This window comes from Panthera pardus, unplaced genomic scaffold (assembly GCF_024362965.1).
Source record: "Panthera pardus isolate Hobbes unplaced genomic scaffold, ASM2436296v1 HiC_scaffold_22, whole genome shotgun sequence".
In the NCBI taxonomy this organism is placed as follows: domain Eukaryota; kingdom Metazoa; phylum Chordata; class Mammalia; order Carnivora; family Felidae; genus Panthera; species Panthera pardus.
The window spans coordinates 32,334,443-32,357,750 of record NW_026526788.1 but is presented as its reverse complement, the minus strand read 5'-3'; the positions used below and the strand labels follow the sequence as shown (position 1 = coordinate 32,357,750).

General features: G+C 38.1%; 1 protein-coding gene across 7 annotated transcripts in view; it reads left to right on the top strand.

Annotated features, from left to right (window-relative positions):
* The window catches only part of ASCC1 (activating signal cointegrator 1 complex subunit 1), a 138,500-nt gene that overhangs the window by 81,476 nt on the left and 33,716 nt on the right, over nt 1-23,308 (top strand). For all 7 annotated transcript variants that reach the window (XM_019444479.2, XM_053888566.1, XM_019444476.2 and 4 more), the window contains one exon: nt 3,683-3,802. In XM_019444479.2, coding sequence (XP_019300024.1) covers nt 3,683-3,802 — 120 coding nt within the window. The remainder of the gene's footprint in view (nt 1-3,682; nt 3,803-23,308) is intronic.

Here is a 23,308-nt window from a genome sequence, read left to right as displayed (position 1 = left end):
TGTCTTTAATTTGGGGGTGTTTTTCGAGTGATGTTACCTGACCAGGAACAGAATTTTGATTTCAATTCTTAAGCTAAGGGCTCATGAAGCTGTATAGATTCCGAATGAATTATTCAGTGTTCAGTAAACGCTGAAGCTTTAAATGTATCCCTTGTGACTTTTCCTTGTGAGATGGAGAACACAAACAGTGCGGTGGCTCTGAGTATATAGTCTGACAAATACGCAGTATTTTTTTGGTTCCAGTATCACTCTTCTTGTACCTAAGTGTTCCCAGTAGGCCTGAGGTAAAACCAAATAAGTTAAAAAGGGACAAGAATAAGGACAGAAGAGGAGGAAAAATACCCATGGGTGAATGCTGGTTCCTGTTTATTGCCTCAAGTGTCAGTTGAAAAGTATGCTCACGGGTGTCCCAGGTGGACTCTTTGTCACCATGACCAAGAGTATGAGTCAGGTAAACCACTGAATTTCTCTCCCTCTTGGTAAATCCTAGGGAAGGTTGAAAGAGTTTCTGTTCCTACTCCTGAGACAGGCTTTAGATCCTGTTTCATTGTTGCATTTTTTGTTGTTGTTGTTCCTGGTACCCCATCTAATTCCAAAGATTTGAGGTGGTTTGGATTGAGGATATACGTACAAGAGAAATGTTAAAAGTCAGGGAGCTCAGAGATAAAGATGGAATGGGAGAAGGTTTTACCTGAAAACCAAGGAATGGTTATAATTACACTTGAGCATTAAAATTTAATAGTTTTCAAGCACTGGTATACTTGAACTAAATTCCAAAAAGAAACACATCCATTATTACACTTCTTACCTGATAAAAAGGAGCATGGCAGTTTTTTAGGAGAGAATCCTTTTCTGGTTCTCAATCCAAGAAAAATTTGTCATGTAAATCTTAACCCAAAATGATGATGAGCAGTGTCTTCAACAGGACTTTTGCAGAGAATACAAAAATATTGTTTACATGGTTCTCTCTTGGCTCGATCCCTAGAATTTGAGGGTAGAGCATTAGGCAGAATCCAGTAAAAACATTTTAGTGGGAAACTAAACCAATGGTATGGTGCTTTGGGGTGATCTATGTGGGGTCAGAGTTGGGGGGAAAAACGTAGAAGAATGTATGGTTAGTATTAAACTTTTTTTCATGTAAGTTTGTTTGACTATACCTTGATAGGATTGAATGGCAGTCTTCTGTGTTGAGTTTTCGCTTTTATTTGGAACGGAGATCTTCTGTGCTGTTGGTTGAAGCTATAGGCCTCAGATAATAGTTCAGAGCGTGGCTTGTGTTTTGGAACACCCCACTTATTAGAGGTGGTAACAGGGATACTTATGATGGAGGCGGTAATTTTTATTGAATATCTGTCTAAAATAGTTTCTTACTGAAAAAAAATTCTGGTCTTGTGCAATAATATGGTCTTGAATTTGTAAGGGAATATTTACCGTGAAGATTCCTAGACTACGAAGGGTCTCTCTGTGGCATTGGTGCAGTGTCAAGAGAACTGTTTTGTTTTGCTTTTTTAGGAATTGTCCTTTGGTTTATCCTAACTTCCTTTTGTCTTTGAGCTAGTACCACATTTTTTTTCAATGACTATGTAGGCACGTGTCCACATTCTTAAAATTGTCCAGAAAAGCTTCTCTGTTTAGTGTAGAACATCCAGTCAGTGTTTACCAGAGATTTATGGAGTTTACCTATTTTACATAAGGCATTGTGCCCGGCTGGGGATATCAGAGTGGACAAAATGGATAGATTGTCCAGCCTCATGGGGCTTGCAGAAGACTGTGTATGGTGAGCTGATTTTTAGCTGGGTTTCACCTTGGCACTGCAGGGCCTTTTCTGGTTGAAGGATAAATCTGTTTAAGGAGTCTGGGAAGGAAGCAGAAGGGCGAAGTTTTATTTAACATGAAAGTAATACCTGCACCCATGAAACTAATGTAACATTGTATCTCAGTTATATTTCAATTAAAATAAATAAAGTCATACATAGTTAGTTTTAGAAAAGTCGAAAATTATAGATAAACAAAAATATCACTTTTAATCTTACCGCTTAAAGATAATTACTATTAATGGTATGGAGTATGTACTCTCAGACTTTTTAATATGCAAGTCTGTATTTCTTCTTTGAGGTGTAATTTACTTACAGTAAAATGCACAGATCTTAAGTGTAGTTGGTGAGTTTTAACAAATGCATATACTCATGTAACTTCAGCCAAATCAAGATGTAGTACATTGTCATCGCTCTATGAAGTTCCCTCATGACCTTTTCCAGTAAATTCACTTCTCCCAGCAGCAACTATTGTTCTGATTTCTATTTCCATAGATTAATTTAGCTTGTTCTTGAATGTCATATGAATAAGAAATCAGTCTGTACACTTTTGTGTTTGGCTTCTTTGGCATATATGGGCATTTTATAAACTTATGTGTGGCTTCTTTTGCATATATTTTTTATATTAACTTTTTAATGGATAATACATTTACATGGTGCAAGATTTTAAAGATTCAAAGGATATGCAGTGAAGGGTTTCCTTCCCACTGCTATTCCCACCAAGCATCCTGCTCTCTTCTTTAAAGGCAAGAGATTTTTCCAGAGATTTTTTATACGTACAGGGAATGGATATATATATATATATATATATATATATACATATATATATATATATACACACACACACACACACACATATATACATATATATGTATATATATATGTATATATATATAAATTTTCTTACTCCCATCTTTTGCACAAATAGTAATATATAGCATGTACATTGTTGTGCACCTTTTCTTAAAACCTTAATGAATATTTAATTTGTTGCCAATCTTTGGTTGTTCCAGACAAAGCTTCAGTCAAACCCTGTGCCCAAATTGTTTTTCATGAGTATAAGTGTAACCTGTTACATCATATCAGGAAATAGTATTGTCTGGTTGTTCTTTTGTGTGTGTGTGTGTGATAAGTTTGATCAGTGGGTTCAGGTGTGGTTAGCCTGATCCATCGTTATAGAGCTCCCCTCTTTATATTTTCTTTATATTTCAGCCTTTTGCCATTAAGTTTTAGCAGCCATTGCTAATCATTGTCTTCATCCATTATTTCATCAGGGGTTGCAAAATGGTGATACCCTGATTTCATCATTACTTCTGCGTTTATTAGTTGGAATTCTTCTGTAAAGAACTTCCTTTGTCAGCTGTGGTTGGATACGTAGCTGAATTCATGATGATTTCCTTAGGTTTGGCTCCCAGAAATTGAGTTGCTTGGACAAAGGGTTTCTACTCTTGAAGACTTTTTATAAATATTGCTGTTAGGATGTTATACCACTTTATGCCTCCACCATTGTTAGATGAGTAAAATACTGTTTGCAGCTTATAGAAATAATGAAATAAAACCCAAGAGATGGGCAACTCATTAAATGTCTTTGTCAATCAGAAGTGTCATTCCTTGGCTTTTTCTTGTGAGTACTAATAAACCGGTATTGGGACAACTGTAGTGTGACTTTGGAACTACTTGTATTTCTAGTTGGTGTGCATAGAACGCAATTTTGAAATTAGAAGGATGGTTAGATAATATTGTTAGTAAAAAAAAAAACCTCCCAACAATTTTATTTTTGGTAATATTTGTGTATAATAACTGTGTTTAAAATATAATGGCCCTCTTAGTTTAAACATTTGTAAAAATCTAACATTTTTCCTTTGCAGTGACATTTCTGGGGGCAAACCCTTAGAGGTAGAGATGGCAGGGATAGAATACATGAACGATGATCCCGGCATGGTGGATGTTCTTTATGCCAAAGTCCATATGAAAGACGGCTCCAACAGGTATGTTTCTGGAATGCTTCTTTGTTTCCATCAAGAGGTGCCTAAAAGCACTGCTAGAAGTTCAACAAGTTTTGGTTCCTTTTCTTTGAGATCTTACTATCATAAAGAGTGTGTCAATTCTTTTTTTTTCTTTTAAATAGTAAGCAATTATCTTAAAAGAGGAATTTGTTATAGGAAAAGTATCAGATTTTAGTCTGATAATTATTGAGTTACTTGGATGGTGGATATTGATTGTAGCAATCTAGTTTTTATGATGTATGCTTTCTTCATGTTTTTCAGTCTATAGGAGGCAGAAAGGATGGCATTTTAGGATGGTAGTTCGTTGCAAAAGTGACATAACACAGATCTAGTGAATACCATGACAAAATGGGATGATAACTATACAAACTCTATAAGATTATTAGGATTAAGCTAATCTACATGAAATGCTTAGAACAGTGCTTAGCACATACAAACATCCTCAAAACACATACCAACAGACGTTTACTGTTTTTTTATTTTTGTTGTTGCTACACAGATCGCTTCTAGGGATTCTCAGTCTATGACCCAGGCTATTTCTGAGGCTAGTTTAGGCATCCAGAGCCATTTCTAATGTTAGTGCTGTTTATTAGTCTATTCAAGGTCTTCTGGGAGCAGAGGAGCTAAACTTGAATTGGAAGTTTGTTTTTGTGGTCTTTTTATTAAGGCGGGATAGAACAGAGCTCACCCTGAATCAGAAACCCTCCAGAGAAAATGAAAGTCTTTAGGCAAGCCCCCGAATTGATTTGCTTTTCTAGAGGATCCCTTGTAAGATTTCTCATATTTCAATTCAGATTGGTAATCTCAGTTATCTTCTAGCTCGTTTCAATTGGAAGTGAATTTGGGGCGGGGCTGGGCGGGGGGAAGGAAAAGACAGTATAGAATCAGATGTTGTGTGTGTTTTGGACCAGATTTGTCTTGGATACCTGGCATGTGCCTAAATAGCATACTAATGACCTTGTCTTAAAAAGTAGGGATGCATTGTTCTTTCAGGACATCCCAAAACATTTCTTATGAGCTTGGAATTTGATATCTGGTATGGATCATTTCCTTTGCATTGTGAGTTATAACAGTCCGATGTCTTCACCAGTTATAGGGCTCCTGTGTATGGAGTAGATTACTTTTCAGTTTTGTGAACAAAAACAGTGAACGATAAGATAGCAGTTCTCAAGCTTTTTGTCTTCATAATCACTTAATTTCTTAAAAATTATTGAGGCCACGAGAGAGCTTTCTTTATATGGATTATAGTTATCAATATTTACCTTATTAGAAATTAAAATTAGAAATTTAATATTTGATGGTTCATTAAAAATAGTAATATTTTTTGTTTACATAAATAATGCATTTTTCATGAAAAATCTATTTCCCAAACCAAAAATATTTAGTGAGAAGATAGGCATTGCTTCACATTTTTGTAAATTTCCATAATGGAAGACAGCTGGGTTCTCATATCTGCTTCTCTGTTCAGTCTTTTGCAATATGTTGTTTTGATTGAAGTATACAAGAAAACCTGGACTCACACAGAAACGTATTTGGAAAAATGAAGAGTACTTTCAGTGTTTTCAGCTAATTCTGGATATTTGATACTACACTAAAACTTGACAAGTTACAGTTCGGTAAAGGTCAGAAATCCTATCAGCGAACATTTCATACTCTTGCACTAAAATCCATTGATCTCTTTTATATTTTGACCGGACCTTTAATCTATGCACAGTTTTGTATTGGTCATTTAGAAGATACTGGTTCACTGAGTTATGCACATCTTCCAAATGTTGACATATTTCATTATGCGATGTTAAAAACGTATTGATCACACTATTAATTTCACCACAGACTTTAAGTATTAAGAAGCTGCTGTCAAGCTCATGGTAGCAGAGACACATTTTCTAAAATTCTTATTTTCACTTGAAAGCTTAAATTTTATTATTGGCCCAAAATACTGTTTTCCTTGAAGTTCTTTTTTGAGAAAATGTCTGTCAGATAGCCAAGTCTGAATAACCGTAATTTGTCTGTCAGTCGTTCTTTCAAATAAAAATGGTGTTCGTGGACAAAGAGGCTAGTTCAGCTCCAGCTCTGACAACCTCACAAGTGCTTTTCCTCCAGACAGCCATCTGCTTCCACATACAGCCCAGCTGCTTTATCCATACTGCTGATTGCATCACACAGATACATTAAAAAGACATGTACTCAAGGCCTGAGATTTAATAAAATCGATTATTTTTACAGTTTCATCAAGGATAAATGAAACTAGTTTTTTTTAAAAACCATGTATATATAGTGAAGAATATACTGCTGCTCATACAATTTGCTGCCGCCGCCTTAGTTTATACTAAGGTGCCAGCAGTTTTTCTGTTGTTGTTTTGTTTTAAAAACAATTTTTTTTAATGTTTTTTTATTTTTGAGAGGGAGAGAGACAGACAGACAGACAGACAGACAATGCGAGTGGGGCAGGGCAGAGAGGGAGACACAGAATCCCAAGCAGGCTCCAGGCTCTGAGCTGTGAGCACAGAGCCCAGTGCGGGTTTTCAGACTCACAAACCGCGAGCTCATGACCTGAGCCAAAGTCAGATGCTTAACTGACTGAGCCACCCAGGCGCCCCAAGGTGCCAGCAGTTTTACCCAGCATTGCTTTTGCACCGTCTGTGCAAATGTCATTACAACGAAAAAGGCGGACGGACAGTGTCATACAATTACTATAAATATAGTTGTGACCTCATGGGCTCCCCTAAAAGAGTCTCAGGGATCTCCAAAGGTCCACAGACCTTACTGCAACAACCTTTCATCTAGGTAAGGTTTTAATTCTAATATTGAAGATTGCATAGTTTCCGGGGAAATTATAACTTTTTTTTTTTTTTTTTAGCAATTACTCTTACTTGGCACTGTGCTTACATCGTATTATCTTCATTTTATCTTCACAGCATCTGTATAAGATGGATAGTATTCGTATGCCTGTTTTATAGATAGGGAGGTTCAGAGAGTTTAAGTAGTTTGGCTAAGGAACATATAGTCTGCAAAACCATGCTCTGAATCCCTATGCCAGAATAAAGAAGGTTTTTAGTGTGTGTATGCTAGGTTGAGTAGAATAGACTATGTTCCAATTCTTATTTCCACTTTTTTTTTTGAAAGTGATAAAATTCACATAACATAAAAATTACCGTTTTAACCATTTTAAAGGGTATAATTCGTTAGCATTGAGGACATTAACAACGTTGTGCAACCACCACCACCAATGTTTCAGAACATCTTTGTCACCCCAAAAGGAAATCCTGTACCCATTAAGCAGTCACTCTTCCATACCCCCTGTTCTCTCCCCAGCTCCTGGCAACCAGTGATCTACTGTCACTGTGGATTTGCCTATTCTGGGTATTTCCTATAAATGGAACCACACAATATGTGGCCTTTTGTGCCTGACTTCTTTCACTCAGCATAATGCTTTCCAAGGCTCATCCCTGTTGTAACAATGTCAGTACTTCACTCCCTTTTATGGCTGAATAACATTCCATTATATGGAGATACCACATTTCAAGTTGATCCATTCATCAGTTAATGGACATTTGGGTTGTTTCCACCTTTTGGCTATTGTAAATGGAGCTGTCTTCAATTCTTTTGGACTGACTCACTTCTAAAATGTATTACATTTTTTATTTCCTTGATTAACCTTATAGTTTTATAGGGCATCATAGCCACTTAGCCTGACCTCTGTTAATTTGCTTTCTTAGTATCTGTTACGGGATTTAATTTTTGTTCATACTGGTTTAAACCTTACTGTTGTAAAACTGAAGTCTTTGATAGCTTATAGACATACAGTTAACATGAAGCTATATGGAAAATTTACATGGGATTACAGCAATACAATAGTGAATTTTTCCTAATCTATGGCTTCAAGTCTGCATATGTCATAGACATCACAGTTTTTTATTTATTCTATTCTTGGTGGCCCCCAGAGGGAAAAAGAGAGGTTACTGGGAAGAGATAATAAAATCATTACTTTGAGTTTTTCCATTGGGTATCTTTACCTTTTGCTTTAATAGTTAGACTCTTGGTTCTATAGAAGGCCTTCAAGTGTAAAGAATAATGTTTTTGAGATTGGAAGAAAATAAGAGCTATAAAAGCTAGGTGGCTTTTGAAGACAGAGTTCAGACACGATTGGTACCCACATTAATGGAATGGTGAGTGCTCCAAAGGTGAATACACCCATTATTTTCCCAAAGATCCAGCCCTTAGAAATTGTGCACACTTACTATTGTCAAGGCTTTGTAAATTGAAAGATCTTATGAAGTATCCACCGAATCCACTAGTGTGATCAACCAAGAAGATTTTTGAATAATTCCCATCTCTCTTCCTGCCCATTTTTTTCTCTTTTGCCCATTCCTCTTCCACAGGGAGAGACCTGTTTATGTTATTTCAAAAAGATTTGTAAAATTCCCTCCTTAAATGTGTGGTAATTACTAAGAGACTTAAACACCTCTTATTTAATTCAATTTTAAAGCAATTCAGATGCCTCCTTTGTTCAGGGTATTTTGGAAGGCTGTGCAAATTGATACGAATTGAGTAAGACATGGTCTGTTTTAAAGGAACATTAAATCTTTTTGTTTATATGAAGAGATCCTGCTCAAGACAAGAGGCATGGGAGAGAGACCATGTTGTAATAAAAACACATTCAAGTTTCTTTGTATGATTTCATGTAGTTTAAATCAGAGATTTCTTCCCTCAAAATGATTGAGTGTGAAGTGTCTGACCTTTAAAAGGATAGAACTGCTTAGGTCAGATTTTTCGTCTGGAAACTTGCAGCTGGGACAGCGAGAGGTTTACTTACTGATGCTTCCTTGGGTTTGGTAAAGCGTGACTGGGTAAGGAAGCTGTGGCAATCTTTTACTCATTACTTAGTAGTCAGCTGTTGCTAAGACTTAAGTATTGAACACAGTGGCTGTTCTGTTCTGTCTGGTACTGTCACGCAAGCTTCCATCCTTGCCCCTCTAAGAAGAATGGCTTCCTCACATTTTCCTGACAATACAAAGTCAACTCAGTTTCCTTCCTTTTTCCCCTCACAGTCTGCTATTCTCATCACCCCTAACCCACTCAGTTTCACTCTCTTTCTGAAGAATGGCATGCATTATCTCTGATGAGGCTAACCTCTTATTCTCCTGACCTCATTCCTTCTTATTTCCTCAAAGACCTGGCTCCATCAGTTATTCCACCCTGCAGTGCATTTCCAGGCTTCTTTTCCCTCAGGCATTTTCCAGATGCCCAGTGTGTGTGGTGCAGTAGACTCCAGGGCTTCCGTCTTAAGGAGGAGGCAGATGTCAGTAATTAGAGTACAGTCGGGTGAGGGCTCTGGTTGAGATTCTAGAGGTACGTAGATGGGCAGCAAAACTCTGCTCATGGGTGAGCAAGTTTTGTAAAGGAAGACTTTACAGAGAAGGTTTCTTTGCTGAATAAGGAGTTCATAGGCCAAGAGAGTAGCATTTTTGGAAAAGGGAATAATAGCAAGGACAGATCTAGAAGCGCTGTTTTGTACCATGTAAAAAGTATGTTGGATTTTTATTTGGTCATTTGTTTATTCAACAAAAATGCTAGGCTGTGAATATAGACTGGTGAATAAAGCCAGGTGCAGTCATTATCCCTACGTAGTTTACAGACTAATGTTGGAAACAGATGCTAACAAATAACACATAAATGAATAGTTGACCCTGGAACAACATGGATTTGAGTGGCACGAATCCACTTACATGCAGACTTTTTTCAGTAAATACAGTACAGAACTGTAAATCTGTTTTCCTTATGATTTTCTTAATATTTTCTTTTCTCTAGCTTTATTGTAAGAATACAGTACATAACACATATAACATACAAAATATGTGTTAGTCGGCTGTTTATGTTACCAGTAAGGCTTCCCATCAACTGTGGATGGTCAGTAGTTAAATTTTGGAGGACTCAAAAGTTATCCATGGATTTTCAACTGTATGGGGGTCAGAGCCTCTAACCCCTGCATTGTTCGAGTGTCAACTATAATTGCAAAGTGTGATAAAGGTGAGGCAGGGGGGGAAATGGTGCTCCGCTAAAGAGGGAACTATCATAGCAATGTGGACTGGAGGAGGACAGGGTCAGGGAAAGTCTCTAAGGATCCGATACTGAATTGAGATCTAAGGGACTGAGAGTTTGCAGGCAAAGGAGAGGTGGGAAGGCTCTTCTCACCTTTTGTCCTAGGCAAAAGAAAATATAGAGCAAAAGCCCTGAGGCGAGAAAAAGTCTAGCAAATTCCAGGTATGGATGAGGTTTAATGAGGGAGAGGATGGGGTAACAGGAGATGGCCATGTGAAGAAATTAGAGGGGATTGGGTAATAGATAAGAGAAAGAAGATTAAACACAAGCAGAATAACTAAAAACAGACCATATCAAGGTAAATCATGATAGAACTGCAGAGCTCTAAAGACAGAGATCTCGAAAGAAGTCAGCCACGAAGGGATGGCAGGTATAAGGACCTCTCAGTAACAACAGTGGAAGTGAAAAGACAGCAGAGTATTTTCTAGAGGAAATAATGGTCAACCTGGAATTGTGTACTCAGGAAAAAAAATCTTTAAGAACAAAGGTGAAATGAAGACTGTTAGAGATGAACAAAATCTCAGAGACTTTATCACTGTGAGATCTGCAGTAAAGGAACAAGTAACGGATGTATTTCAGGAAAGGGAAAAGGAATCCAGAATGTCTGAGATACAGGAAGGTTAGTATGAGATGCAGAAAAGAATGGTAGATACATAAAATGGCAAACAGTGTCTGTATAAAATAACTATTTTATAAAATTTGAGAGAGTTGTGGGTTTATTGTTGTTGTTGTTTTTAAAGTAACTCCACGTCCAGCATGGAGCTCAATGCGGGGCTTGAACTCACAACCCTGAGATTAAGACCTGAGCTGAGATTGAGTCGGATGCTCAACTGACTAAGCCACCTAGGTGCCCCATATATTTGGGAGAGTTTTTAAAAAAAAAAAACTGGGGCAATCTCACACTTCATGGGTTTGAGCCCTGCATCAGTCTTTGCGCTGATGGCATGGAGCCTGTTTGGGATTGTCTCTCTCCCCGTCTCTTTCCTCCTCCCCTGCTCACGCTGTCTCTGTCTCTCTCAAAATAAATAAATAAACTTTAAAAAAAAAGAACTAACATTGTTCAGTTAACATAACTGGCAGCTAAGAGCACTGTAAGTCAAGACTAAGGAGAATTTTGAAGTTGAAGTATTCTAATTTTTTGTATTATTATTTGGGGAGAGTGGTATTAAGATATTTCTTTAACTTTGTTAAGCTAAATGCACATAGTAAAAATTTTAAAGTAAATCTAAGAGTATATAAATAATAAACAAGTAGAGAGAAAAAGGAAAAAGGAACAAATGGAAATTAAATCCAAAAAGGAACAAGCGTAGAAAAAAGTGGGATGAATATTTAATGTAAGATGGCAGGACGAAGTCCAGACATATATATACATTAATGATACACATTAATGAATAAACTTACAGCTTAAGATATTATAAGAAAGATATAAACAAAATTCAGTTATATGCCCTTTACCAGAGATACATCCATCCATGAGGTTGCAGTAGTAGAAAGGAAAAAGATAACACTAGGCAACTACCAAAATGAAATTATGAAGTTGGCATAACAGAATTAATATTAGTAACAGAGAGTACTGTTACATAATGATAAACAATTTACCAAGATGTTATCATTTTAAACTTGTACCCACTCGAGCATCCCCAAAGTAGATTCAGCCAAATTTGTATAATTAATTTTTTAATTTAATTTTTTAATTGAGAAATCCATCATCATGGGAGGAGATTGTGACATATCTTCCAATAATTGATAGGCCAAACAGATACAAAGTCAGTGAAGATACAGAAGCTTTTTTTTAACTTATTTTTTTTGAGAGAGAGAATGTGCCTGTGTGAGTGGGGGAGGGGCAGAGAGAGAGAGAGAGAGAGAGAGAGAGAGAGAGACTCCCACAGGGCTCAATGAGAGGCTCACTCATGAACTGTGAGATCACAACCTGAGCTGAAATCAAGAGTTGGTCACTTAACCAACTGACAGCTTAACCCAGGCCCCCAACACAGAAGATTTTAACAATTAACAAGTTTAAAAAAAACAACGATGGCACAAAAATGGACACCCAGATCGATGGAACAGAGTAGAAGACCCAGAAATGGACTCACAAATGTATGGTGAACTAATCTTGGACAAAGCAAGAAAGAACATCCAATGGAATAAAGACAGTCTCTTTAGCAAATGGTACTGGGAAAACTGGGCAGCAACATACAGAAAAATGAACTTGGACCATTTTCTTGCACCAGACACAAAAATAAACTCAAAATGGATGAAAGACCTAGACGAAAGACAGGAAGCCATCAAAATCCTCGAGGAGAAAGCAGGCAGAAACCTCTTTGACCTTGGCCGCAGCAGTTTCTTATTCAACACATCTCCGGAGGCAAGAGAAACAAAAGCAAAAATGAACTATTAGGACCTCGTCACAATAAAAACTTCTGCACAGAGAAGGAAACAATCAGCAAAACTAAAAGACAACTGACGGAATGGGAGAAGATATTTGCAAATGACCTATGAAATAAAGGGTTAGAATCCAAAATCTGTAAAGAACTTATCAAACTCAACACCCAAAAAAACAAGTAATCCATTGAAGAAATGCGCAAAAGACATGAATAGACACTTGTCCAAAGAAGAAGGCTAACAGACGCATGAAGAAATGCTCAACATCACTCATCATCAGGGAAATACAAATCAAAACCCCAATGAGATACCACCTCACACCAGTCAGAATGGCTAACATTAACAACTCAGGCAACAACAGATGTTGGCAAGGATGCAGAGAAAAAGGATCTCTTTTGCACTGCTGGTGTGAATGCAGACTGGTGCAGCCACTCTGGAAAACAGTATGGAGATTCCTCAAAAAATTAAAAATAGAACTACCCTACAACCCAGAAATTGCACTACTAGGTATTTATCCAAGGGATACAGGTGTGCTGTTTCGAAGGGGCACATGCACCCCAATGTTTATAGCAGTGCTATCAACAATAGCCAAAGTATGGAAAGAGCCCAAATGTCTATCGATGGATGAATGGATAAAGATGTGGTATATATATAGAATGGAGTATTACTCGGCAATCAAAAAGAATGAAATCTTGCCATTTGCAACTACATGGATGGAACTCGAGGGTATTATGGTAAGTGAAATTAAGAGAAAGACAAAAATCATATGACTTCACTCATGAGGACTTGAAGAGACAAAACAGATAAACATAAGGGAAGGGAAGCAAAAATAATATAAAAACAAGGAGGGGGCAAAACATAAGAGACTCTTAAATACAGAGAACAAACTGAGGGTTGCTGGAGGGGTTGTGGGTAGGGGGATGGGCTAAATGGGTAAGGGGCATTAGGGAGGACACTTGTTGGGATGAGTACTGGGTGTTATACATAGGGGATGAATCACTGGAATCTCCTCCTGAAATTATTATAGCACTATATGCTAACTAACTTGGATGTAAATTAAAAAGTAATCAAATATAAAAACAATGAGCAAGTTTAATGCAATAAGTCATTTCTGGAATTATACACCCAGCAATTAGATAATTCACATTCTTTTCAGGTATACGCAACAGCTGAAAAAAATTGATCACACAGTAGACTGTAAAGTAAGGCTTAATACATTTCAGTGAGTTGGTATCTTACAAATCACATTTTCTGACCAGAAATACAGCAAGGTTATTATCTACAATGACCAAGTTACTAGAAATAAGAAGAGAGTTTAACAAAGTGATTAGCTATAAAATTAGTATAGTTCTGTATAGCAGCAACAAACAGAAAATGTCATTTATGAAAGATACCCAGCCCTGTGACTTGCTTTGACTAATGGAATGGGACAGGAATGATTTGTAAATCTGTCATTGCTAGGCCTTAAGAGATTTTGCAGCTCTTTTGTTTTCAAAGTTAACCTCTTAGGACTTGGTTGCTATTTAGGGACGTCCAAACTCTCTGGCTGGAAAAAAGACCTCAAGGAAAAGAATTTAGGTGTCCCCAGTTGACAGCCGGCACCAAGGCTCCAGTCATGTGAGTGGGGCCCTCTTGGATCCTCCAGATCCGGGTGTAGCTGCCTAAAGAGGAAACAGACCAAAAGAGTAAATAGAATAATTATAAATTATAATAGATTCTACAAAAGAAACAAACAGGAGGATAAGAAGAATAACATAGGGGGACCTACTTTTAGATGCAGTGGCCAGGGAAGGCATCTGTAAGGAATTGACATTTGAGTTCAGACTTAAAGGATATAAAGGAATTGTGGTAAGAGTGTATGAGGCAGAGAGAAGAGCAAGTGCAAAGACCTTGAGAAAGAGCCTAGTGTGTTTCAGCACTTAAAGAAGACCAGGAAGATAAACAAGGGAAATGAGGCCAGAGAGGCAGAGACCAGATTACACAAGGTTTAGACAGTTGGTAAAGAATTTGTATTTTTTTTCCCTAGGTGGACCGAAAAGTTTTAAGCAATATAATGACATGATATTTTTAAAAAGGTCATGTGTGGGAGAATGGATTAGGGGGGAAAGAATGCAAGTGGGGAAATCAGGTCATACTGCAATCTAGGCTAGAGATGAAAGTAGGTAGCCAGGTTAGAGCAGTAACAATGAGGAAATGAAAAATAAATAAGAAGACACCATCCATTTATGGTAGCAACAAAACTCGTAGGTACTTAGGAAATAACTATAATAAAGTATGTATAAGACCTTTTTGCAGAAAATTATAAATTATACTCAATAATTATAAGTTACAGTATAATTGTAACTTATCAGTTACATTATATATACATGAGAGATTGCTCATGTTCATTGATAGACTTAATTTCATAAAGATGTCAGTTCTCCCCAAATGTTCTATATAAACTTAATGAAATTACAGACTACATATGTAATTGAAATGAAGATCCAGGAGCAGGAGGGGGAAGTAGTTAAAAGTCATTACAGGAGTGCAGGTGAGAAACAAGGCCTGAACTAGAATAGAGCTATGAGAATTGGTACGTGGATGCAAGAAGAGTAAAATCTGCTGGATTTGGCAGTTTTCTGAAGGTGGTGTGTAGGAGTCCGATGAATAGGATCCATTATGACTAAGCTGGTTTATCTCAGGAACACAAAGATGAAGTAAGACCAGAAAATCTAATAACATCCAACTCAATAGATCAAATTTAAAAATGTCTAAATACATGCCTAAAAGCCTGCTGATGAAATTCAGCCTGTTTTTTTTTTCATTAAAAACTTTCAGAAAACAGAAAGATATTGCCTAATGTGATAAATAACAATTTTAAAGCAGAAACCAACAATCCTATTGAATGGTAATTTACTGGGTTTGTTATTGCCATTATATTCAGAAATAAAGCAGATGTAACCACCATCACTCTTAAACACATTGTTCGGAAAGTTCATGCTAAATCCTAAGCTATAAAACAGAAGACAGATGAAGACAAAAATTGCCATTGAGGATAACATTATAGTCTACTAAAAAAAAGCTCTAAAATTGATAAGGAAACAGTAAAAGTGCTAATCAGTGTCATAAGTGGTTGGACAAAAGATAAATACCCCAAAATAAGTAGTTCAGTACTAACAAATTGTTAGTTCTAGACACTGTTTAGACACTGTTTTAGGCACCATAAGAGATACAAAAATGGGTAAAATGACCCTTATTTTAAGGACCTGAAATCTACCTAAGCACTAAACTATTAAAAGAAAACACAAATTTTAAAAAATAGAAGAAAACTAAGTAGATGTTTGATAAATGACATGAGAAGTCCACTGCTGCTGAAGGTATAAATTAGGAAAAGCTTTTCAGAAAGCAAGCTGGCACTTTATACCAAGAGTTTTATTTTATACTCCTTGGACTTGCTAATTCTCCCTATGGGAATTTTTCTGGTGGAATTAATCACATATGTGGACAGTTCACTGTATGTGGAAGATAGATCTATTACAGTATTGCCTGTAATAGTATATACTGGAAGCAATGTAAATATCACAAACAGAAGAGTGGGAAATAAACTATAGAACACTGTAGAATAGAGAATACTAGGGATCGGCTAAAAATTGTGTCTTGGAAAAATGGCAGATATTCACTATATAGAGTATTATGTGATGAAAACAGTTTACAAAACAATTTATAAATACACGTTTACTTTTCTCCCCCTCGGAAGTGGAAGAGAGAGCAAGAGAGAAATAAATCCCTTAATCTCAATACATAAAAATCTTATCAGTGGTTCCTTCCAGATGGCAAGTGATTTTTTTTCCCTTTAGCTTATCTGATTTTCCTTTTCAGTAATGTGGCTGTAACAGGCAAGTGTTCTACCTGTCCACCTTTACTTGGTCAGATTAGGGTCAGCAGTAATTAGTGTGTATTTGTAAGTGGTAGAATTATAATTTGACCTGGCTCTGACTGTGAAGCTCGTGTTCATGCTGGGGCAGAAAAGGGGATTAAGAACAATTGGAGACAGGGGCGCCTGGGTGGCTCGGTTAGGTTAAGCACCCAACTTCAGCTCAGGTCATGATCTCGCGGTTCATGAGTTTGAGCCCCACGTCGGGCTCCGTGCTTACAGCTCAGAGCCTGGACCCTCCTTCAGATTCTGTGTCTCCCTCTCTCTCTCTGCCCCTCCCCCACTCTTGTTCTGTCTCTCAAAAATAAATGAAAAATTAAAAAAAGAAGACAGAGGTCTTGGACACAGACTGCTCTTTTGAGAAGTTTGGTGAAAAGAAGATGAGACAACTGTATGTATGTGTGCAGTTAAGAGTTAAAATCCACAGCTGTGCAGCCTGGCATATCTTTTGGCTTGCCATCTTCCTTTCACAGCCAAGCTTCTTTTCTTTACATTGTTTTCTCTTATGAATGTAAAGGCTTACAGATGGGTAAAGTGAAAATTAACTGGCTCCCTTACCCCCTGCCCTGACCCTCCCACCCGGTAGACGGTACACAGGACAAATAATGCTTAGAGGCATCATGTACTATGCATATTGTTTTACACAGACAGGACCACATTACACACGTGGGTTGACAGTTCATTCTTCTCATAACACGTAACCTAGAAATTACTTTTATGTCAGTGCCTGTAGATCCCATAAAATAAAACTGCATTTGTCCTGAGGCATAACCTATATGCCATAGGAGTTATTTGCTTAGAAATTTCCCATCAGAAATTCAAATCAAAACTATAATGAGATATCACTTCACACCTGTCAAAATGGCTAAACTCAACAACACAAAAACAACAAGTGTTGGTGAGGATATGGAGAAAGGGGAACCCTCCTGCAGTGTTGGTGGGAATGCAAACTGGTGCAACCACTCTGGAAAATAGTGTGGAGGTTCCTCAAAAAGTTAAAAATAGAACTACCCTACAACCCAGAAATTGCATTGATAGGTATTTTCCCAAATAATACAAAAATACTAATTCAAAGGGATACATGTACCCTGATGTTTCAGCATCGTCAACAATAGCCAAATTATGGAAACAGCCCAGGTATCCACTGATTGATGAATGGATAAAGATGTATGTGTGTACACGTACATACATACATACACACAATGGAATAATATTCAGCTGCCAAAAAGAATGAAATCTTGCCATTTGCAGTGACATGGATGGAGCTAGAGAGTAAGTATTATGGTAAGTGAAATAAGTCAGAGGAAGACAAATACCATATGATTCCACTCAGGTGGAATTTAAGAAACAAGACAAATGAACAAAGGGGAAAAATAGAGGCAAACCAAGAAACAGACTCTTACCTATGGAGAACAAAGTGATGGTTACCAGAGGGGAGTTGTGTGGTGGGGATGGGTAAAATAGGTGATGGGAAGTAAAATACATTTGCAGTGATGAGCACTGGGTGACGTATGGAAGCATTGAATCACTATGTTTTACACTTGGAACTAATATTACGCTGTATGCTAACTAACTGGTATTTAAATAAGAACCTTAAAAAAGAGAGAGAGAAAGAAAACATCTACCATCATTTCATCTCTTTTTTTTTTTTTTAACGTTTATTCATTTTTGAGAGAGGTAGGAAGACACAGAATCTGAAGCAGGCTCCAGGCTCCGAGCTGTCAGCACAGAGCCTGATATGGGTCTCTTACCCACAAACTGCGAGATCATGACCTGAGCCGAAGTCCGACGCTCAACTGAGCGAGCCACCCAGGTGTCCCACATACCTTTTGAATTAATTAATATTCTTCAGTCTAGCATTCAAGATCTTCCAGTAGGAAACCAACTTAATATTTCAACTTGATCTTCCACTGCTTTGCACTTACTTACCCCCAGCCCTAGCCAACTTCACTGCTTATTGATGATTCTTCGGGTCTTTGTTAGTGTTGTGTCTTATGACTAAAACTTTTCTCATGTTACTCCTCATCTTTTTCCTTTTTGCTATCTTTTTTTTTTCCTTTTCTTAAATAGACTATAAGATTCTTCATGGCAGGGAGTACTCTTATTCAGCACTGTATATCCAGTGACTTTTAAAATTCAGGTTCATAGATGTTTAGTGAATGTTACTCACCTAAGTCGTTCACTCATTCAGCAGATACACAAGATGAATTGAGTACAGTTAGCTTCTTGTCCTGAGCCCATCCTCCTAACAGTCTGTTCTGTTCCCAAAGCAGCTATACTCTCTTCCACGTTTAAATTACCTGAAGCACCTTGTCTTGCTTGTGTCATTATCAGAGTCTTCTTTATAGTTACCTCAGTAGATTATAAGCTCCTTAATACAAAGGGCTGTTTGCTTAGTCTTCTTTTTAAGGTTCATTTATTTATTTATTTTGAAAAAGTGAGAGAAAGAGAGGGGCAGAGAGAATCCCAAGCAGGCTCTGCACCATCAGCGCAGAGCCCCACACAGGGCCCAGACTCATTAACCATGAGATCATGACCTGAGCTGACATCTAGAGTTGGATGCTTAACCACCTGAGCCACCCAGGTGCCCCTCGTGTGGTTCTTCATTTTCGTAGAGACCAGCATAATGCCTGTATGCAGTAATCTCTCAGGAAATACTAACTATGGGACTGAATTAAACTGGAAAAAAATCCCAAACAAAAGCCTGGAATTTGTACTTTCTAGGAAGTCGGTGATCTTCCTGTAATACAAATACATATCTGTAAAGATGCCTCTGGAATGCTTGAGCTCTGGAGCGCTTACAGGCCTTTTAAACTAAGAGCTTAGATTTAAGGCATTAATAACTGGCTTCTGTTTTCAAATTCAAAGCACTGTCTAAATGATAAAGCTGCTTAAGAATAATACATCATTTTTCACATAGCAACCCTATATTATTTTTAATTCTGTTATGAGGAAGAAAGGCATAGAGCAGCTTTGTGACTCATTCATAGTCAACCAGGAAAGGATCAATGAAGAAAGAATCAGGAGGCTATACTTTTAGAAATATATGGACATACTGTCCAACACGGTATGTATGACATCAACCTGAAATTTAGTGACTGTACCCAAGTACCCTTAAATTCTTTTAATAGAACTCCAGAATATTTGTCATCTGTGAATTGTGTGTGCGTGCAACAGCTCTTGACTGAGAACTGATTATGTGTCAATTAGGCATTAATTTAGGTGCCAGGGTGAAACAGGGGATAAGATAAAGAGCCAGCCTTTGTGGAATGCACAGTGAATTGATAACAGCAGAACCGACTTGGATTCTGGTCTCTGTCCTGACTGGGAGCAGCTCAGTCTGTCTGTCTGTGCTTTACTCCTCTTGCATAAAATGAGAGGTTAGAACACTCAGATACCACCTCACGCCAGTCAGAGTGGCCAAAATGAAGAAATCAGGAGACTATAGATGCTGGAGAGGATGTGGAGAAACAGGAACCCTCTTGCACTGTTGGTGGGAATGCAAATTGGTGCAGCCGCTCTGGAAAGCAGTGTGGAGGTTCCTCAAAAAATTAAAAACAGACTTACCCTATGACCCAGCAGTAGCACTGCTAGGAATTTACCCAAGGGATACAGGAGTACTGATGCATAGGGGCACTTGTACCCCAATGTTTATAGCAGCACTCTCAACAATAGCCAAATTATGGAAAGAGCCTAAATGTCCATCAACTGATGAATGGATAAAGAAATTGTGGTTTATATACACAATGGAATACTACGTGGCAATGAGAAAGAATGAAATATGGCCTTTTGTAGCAACATGGATGGAACTGGAGAGTGTGATGCTAAGTGAAATAAGCCATACAGAGAAAGACAGATACCATATGGTTTCACTCTTATGTGGATCCTGAGAAACATAACAGAAACCCATGGGGGAGGGGAAGGGAAAAAAAAAAAAAAAAAAAAGGTTAGAGTGGGAGAGAGCCAAAGCATTAGAGACTGTTAAAAACTGAGAACAAACTGAGGGTTGATGGGGGGTGGGAGGGAGGGCAGGGTGGGAGGGAGGGCAGGGTGGGTGATGGGTATTGAGGAGGGCACCTTTTGGGATGAGCACTGGGTGTTGTATGGAAACCAATTTGACAGTAAATTTCATATATTAAAAAATAAAAAAAATGAGAGGTTAGACTAGAACTTTTTAAAGGACTTTAGTTCCTTCAAAGTCCTAATAAGTCTTGAATTGGACAGAAATCTTAATTTTCCAGAAAGACAGAGCTGGAAATTGGTTTCTTTCATTTAGTCTGTTTAATTTCCTTCCTCTAATATTTCTTGCTCCCTGTTTCTGTCTAGTTGAACTCCCTATTCACTTCTTTTTCTTTAATAGAGGGGAGAGAAAAGAAGGGCATCATTCTGCTGTGATTTGTAATTGAGGTAGATTTTGAAGTCCTTGGTTATATTCAGACTTAAGTTATGTTGTAGCATTCAGAAGTATTTCAAAACCTTATTGTTCCGTCATGGTGTTAGTTCATCAGAAACTTTAGACCCGAAATAATGTAGGTCTTTGCTTGGAGATCCACATGCACAATTAATTGAATCAGCTAACTGTAAAATTAGAGTTCTGTGCAGTGTGAATAGATTTTTATTTTTCCTTTAGGAATGTGGGGACAAAGTTGTTTTCATCCTTTCCCCCTTTATAGCGCAGTCCTTAAGGCACGTACTCGGAAGCCACACAGCATGGATTCTGATTTGGGGGTCTGCCACCAATTAGTTAATATGATTTTGGTCAAGTTTTTTTTTTTTTTTTTTTTTTAAATTTTTTCAACGTTTTTTATTTATTTTTGGGACAGAGAGAGACAGAGCATGAACGGGGGAGGGGCAGAGAGAGAGGGAGACACAGAATCGGAAACAGGCTCCAGGCTCTGAGCCATCAGCCCAGAGCCTGACGCGGGGCTCAAACTCACGGACCGCGAGATTGTGACCTGGCTGAAGTCCGACGCTTAACCGACTGCGCCACCCAGGCGCCCCTTTTTTGGTCAAGTTTTATAACTTGTCTGTGCCTCAGTTTCCTCATTGGTAAAATGGGGATAATAATTCATTGCGAGGATTAAACGTGTTAACAGATCTCAAGTGCTTAGAATAGTGCTTGATACTACCACTCTAGTTGACTTCTGTACCTCTGGTCTCTTCTCCTTCTAAAGTGTTTTCTACTCTGCTAGAGTCAGCTTTCAGAAATGGACATCTGACCGCATCGTTCTCTTTTTTAAAATCTCCGTGGCTTCTGATGGTCCAGCCACTACTTATATCAAGCTCATCTCCACTGTTCTTTTTCCCTCATTCTCTGCTATAGCTATATTCAGTAATCAGTTTTCCAAATAAGATGTGATCGTGCATGCCTTGGCATCTTTGCACACGCTGTTTCTTCTGCTTGAAGTGTCCTTCCTTCACTGGTTTTATCTGCAAATCTTCAGCGATACTTCAAGACCTCATTTATTTTATTTTTTACATTCACTTCTCACTTTTTAATCAGTCACATGCATCAGTTAACCAATCACAGCCAGTAGTTACTGAAAGTCAAGTATAATGGTGCACTGGAAGATACAAAACAAATACAACATGCTCTTGAGCATATAATCTAGTAGAGGAACAGGACAGACAGACTTGAAATAGCAAGGGACTGTCACTGAGAATGCTAAGGAAAGCACACGTAAGTGAAGCAGCATTTCAGAGAAGGGCAGAGTCACTGCTCACAGATACGGGGGAGTGGGGGTGTTAGGGTGGTTAGAAAGGCTTCATGGAAGAGTGGGATTTGAGTTGGGCCTGGAAGGATCTGCATAGGTGGAAACTGTAGCCCAGGGAACAGAAGGCACAGAGGTGGCAGTTGTCAAGCCGCTCAGTGGAGGAAGCCTGGTAAGAAAATGTGCATGTTGAGGAGTGCTGAGGTCATGGGGCAGCAGGTCCCTAGGGTCTCCAGAGCCTGGAGCATCCTGAGTGACCGGTGTGTTGTGTAACGTTCTACCCCATGCCGGCCACACTGGATCCTGACGCAAAGGGAAGACTCGGCAGTACTGGCCCAACTTCATTCAAAATTTTGAGACTCCGTTCATCATGAGTTTTTTTTTTTTTGCATTAATTTTGATTTTTAAAAATATTGCATTAAAACATGATTTATTGGGGCACCTGTGTTACTCAGTAGGTTAAGCATCCAACTCTTGATTTCAGTTCAGGTCATGGTCTCACAGTCATGAGATTAAGCCTCATGTTGGGCTTTGCGCTGGGGCGTGGAGGCTGCTTGGGATTCTCTCTCTCCCTCTCTCTCTCTGCCCCTCCCCCACTCACATGTTCACACTCTCTCTCCAAAATAAAATAAAATCTTTAAAAAAAAAAACCACATGGGTGCACCTGGGTGGCTTGGTGAGTTAAGTGTCCAACTCTTGATTTCTGTTCAGGTCATCACCTCGTGGTTCTTGAGTTCGAGTCCCACATTGGGCTCTGCGCTGACAGCATGGAGCCTGTTTGGGATTCTCTCTTTCTCCTTCTCTCTCTGCACCTCCCCCACTCTTGCACACGTGTGCTCACTCTCTCTCTCTCAAAATAAATAAACTTTAAAATAATAAATTAATAAAAAAATAAACTGTATGATTTATTTAGGTTACTGCATTTTTTGGCACCCTCTTAAATTTTGTGCCCAAAGTAATTTCCTCACTTGCTTCACCCTAGTGCCAGCCCTGTGTTCTAGTTCTGAAGTTTGGTGGATGGGACATGAGTATTTATGATTATAATTTATTATTATTATTATAAATAATAATGTTAATTATGGTTTACTCATTTACAAATATTTTTTGGTTCATGGATAGTATTTCATTAAAAAAAAAACACAAGATAAAGAACTTAGAATTTTAAGAAGATTCATTCGGAACTTTGGAACCTGCAAACCATGAAAGGGAAGATAATTGTGTTCCCGAGTCAGTTTCTGGGGGACGTAGCTTCCTCTTGCTGCAGTGTATGCAGTGCAAGCAAAAAGAGTTGTTTTGCCCACGTCTAAACGAGTGAAAGGTCACTGGAGGGTAGGGGTACTAGAGGCTGCCGTCCACTTGGAGACAGACCTCAAGCAACTG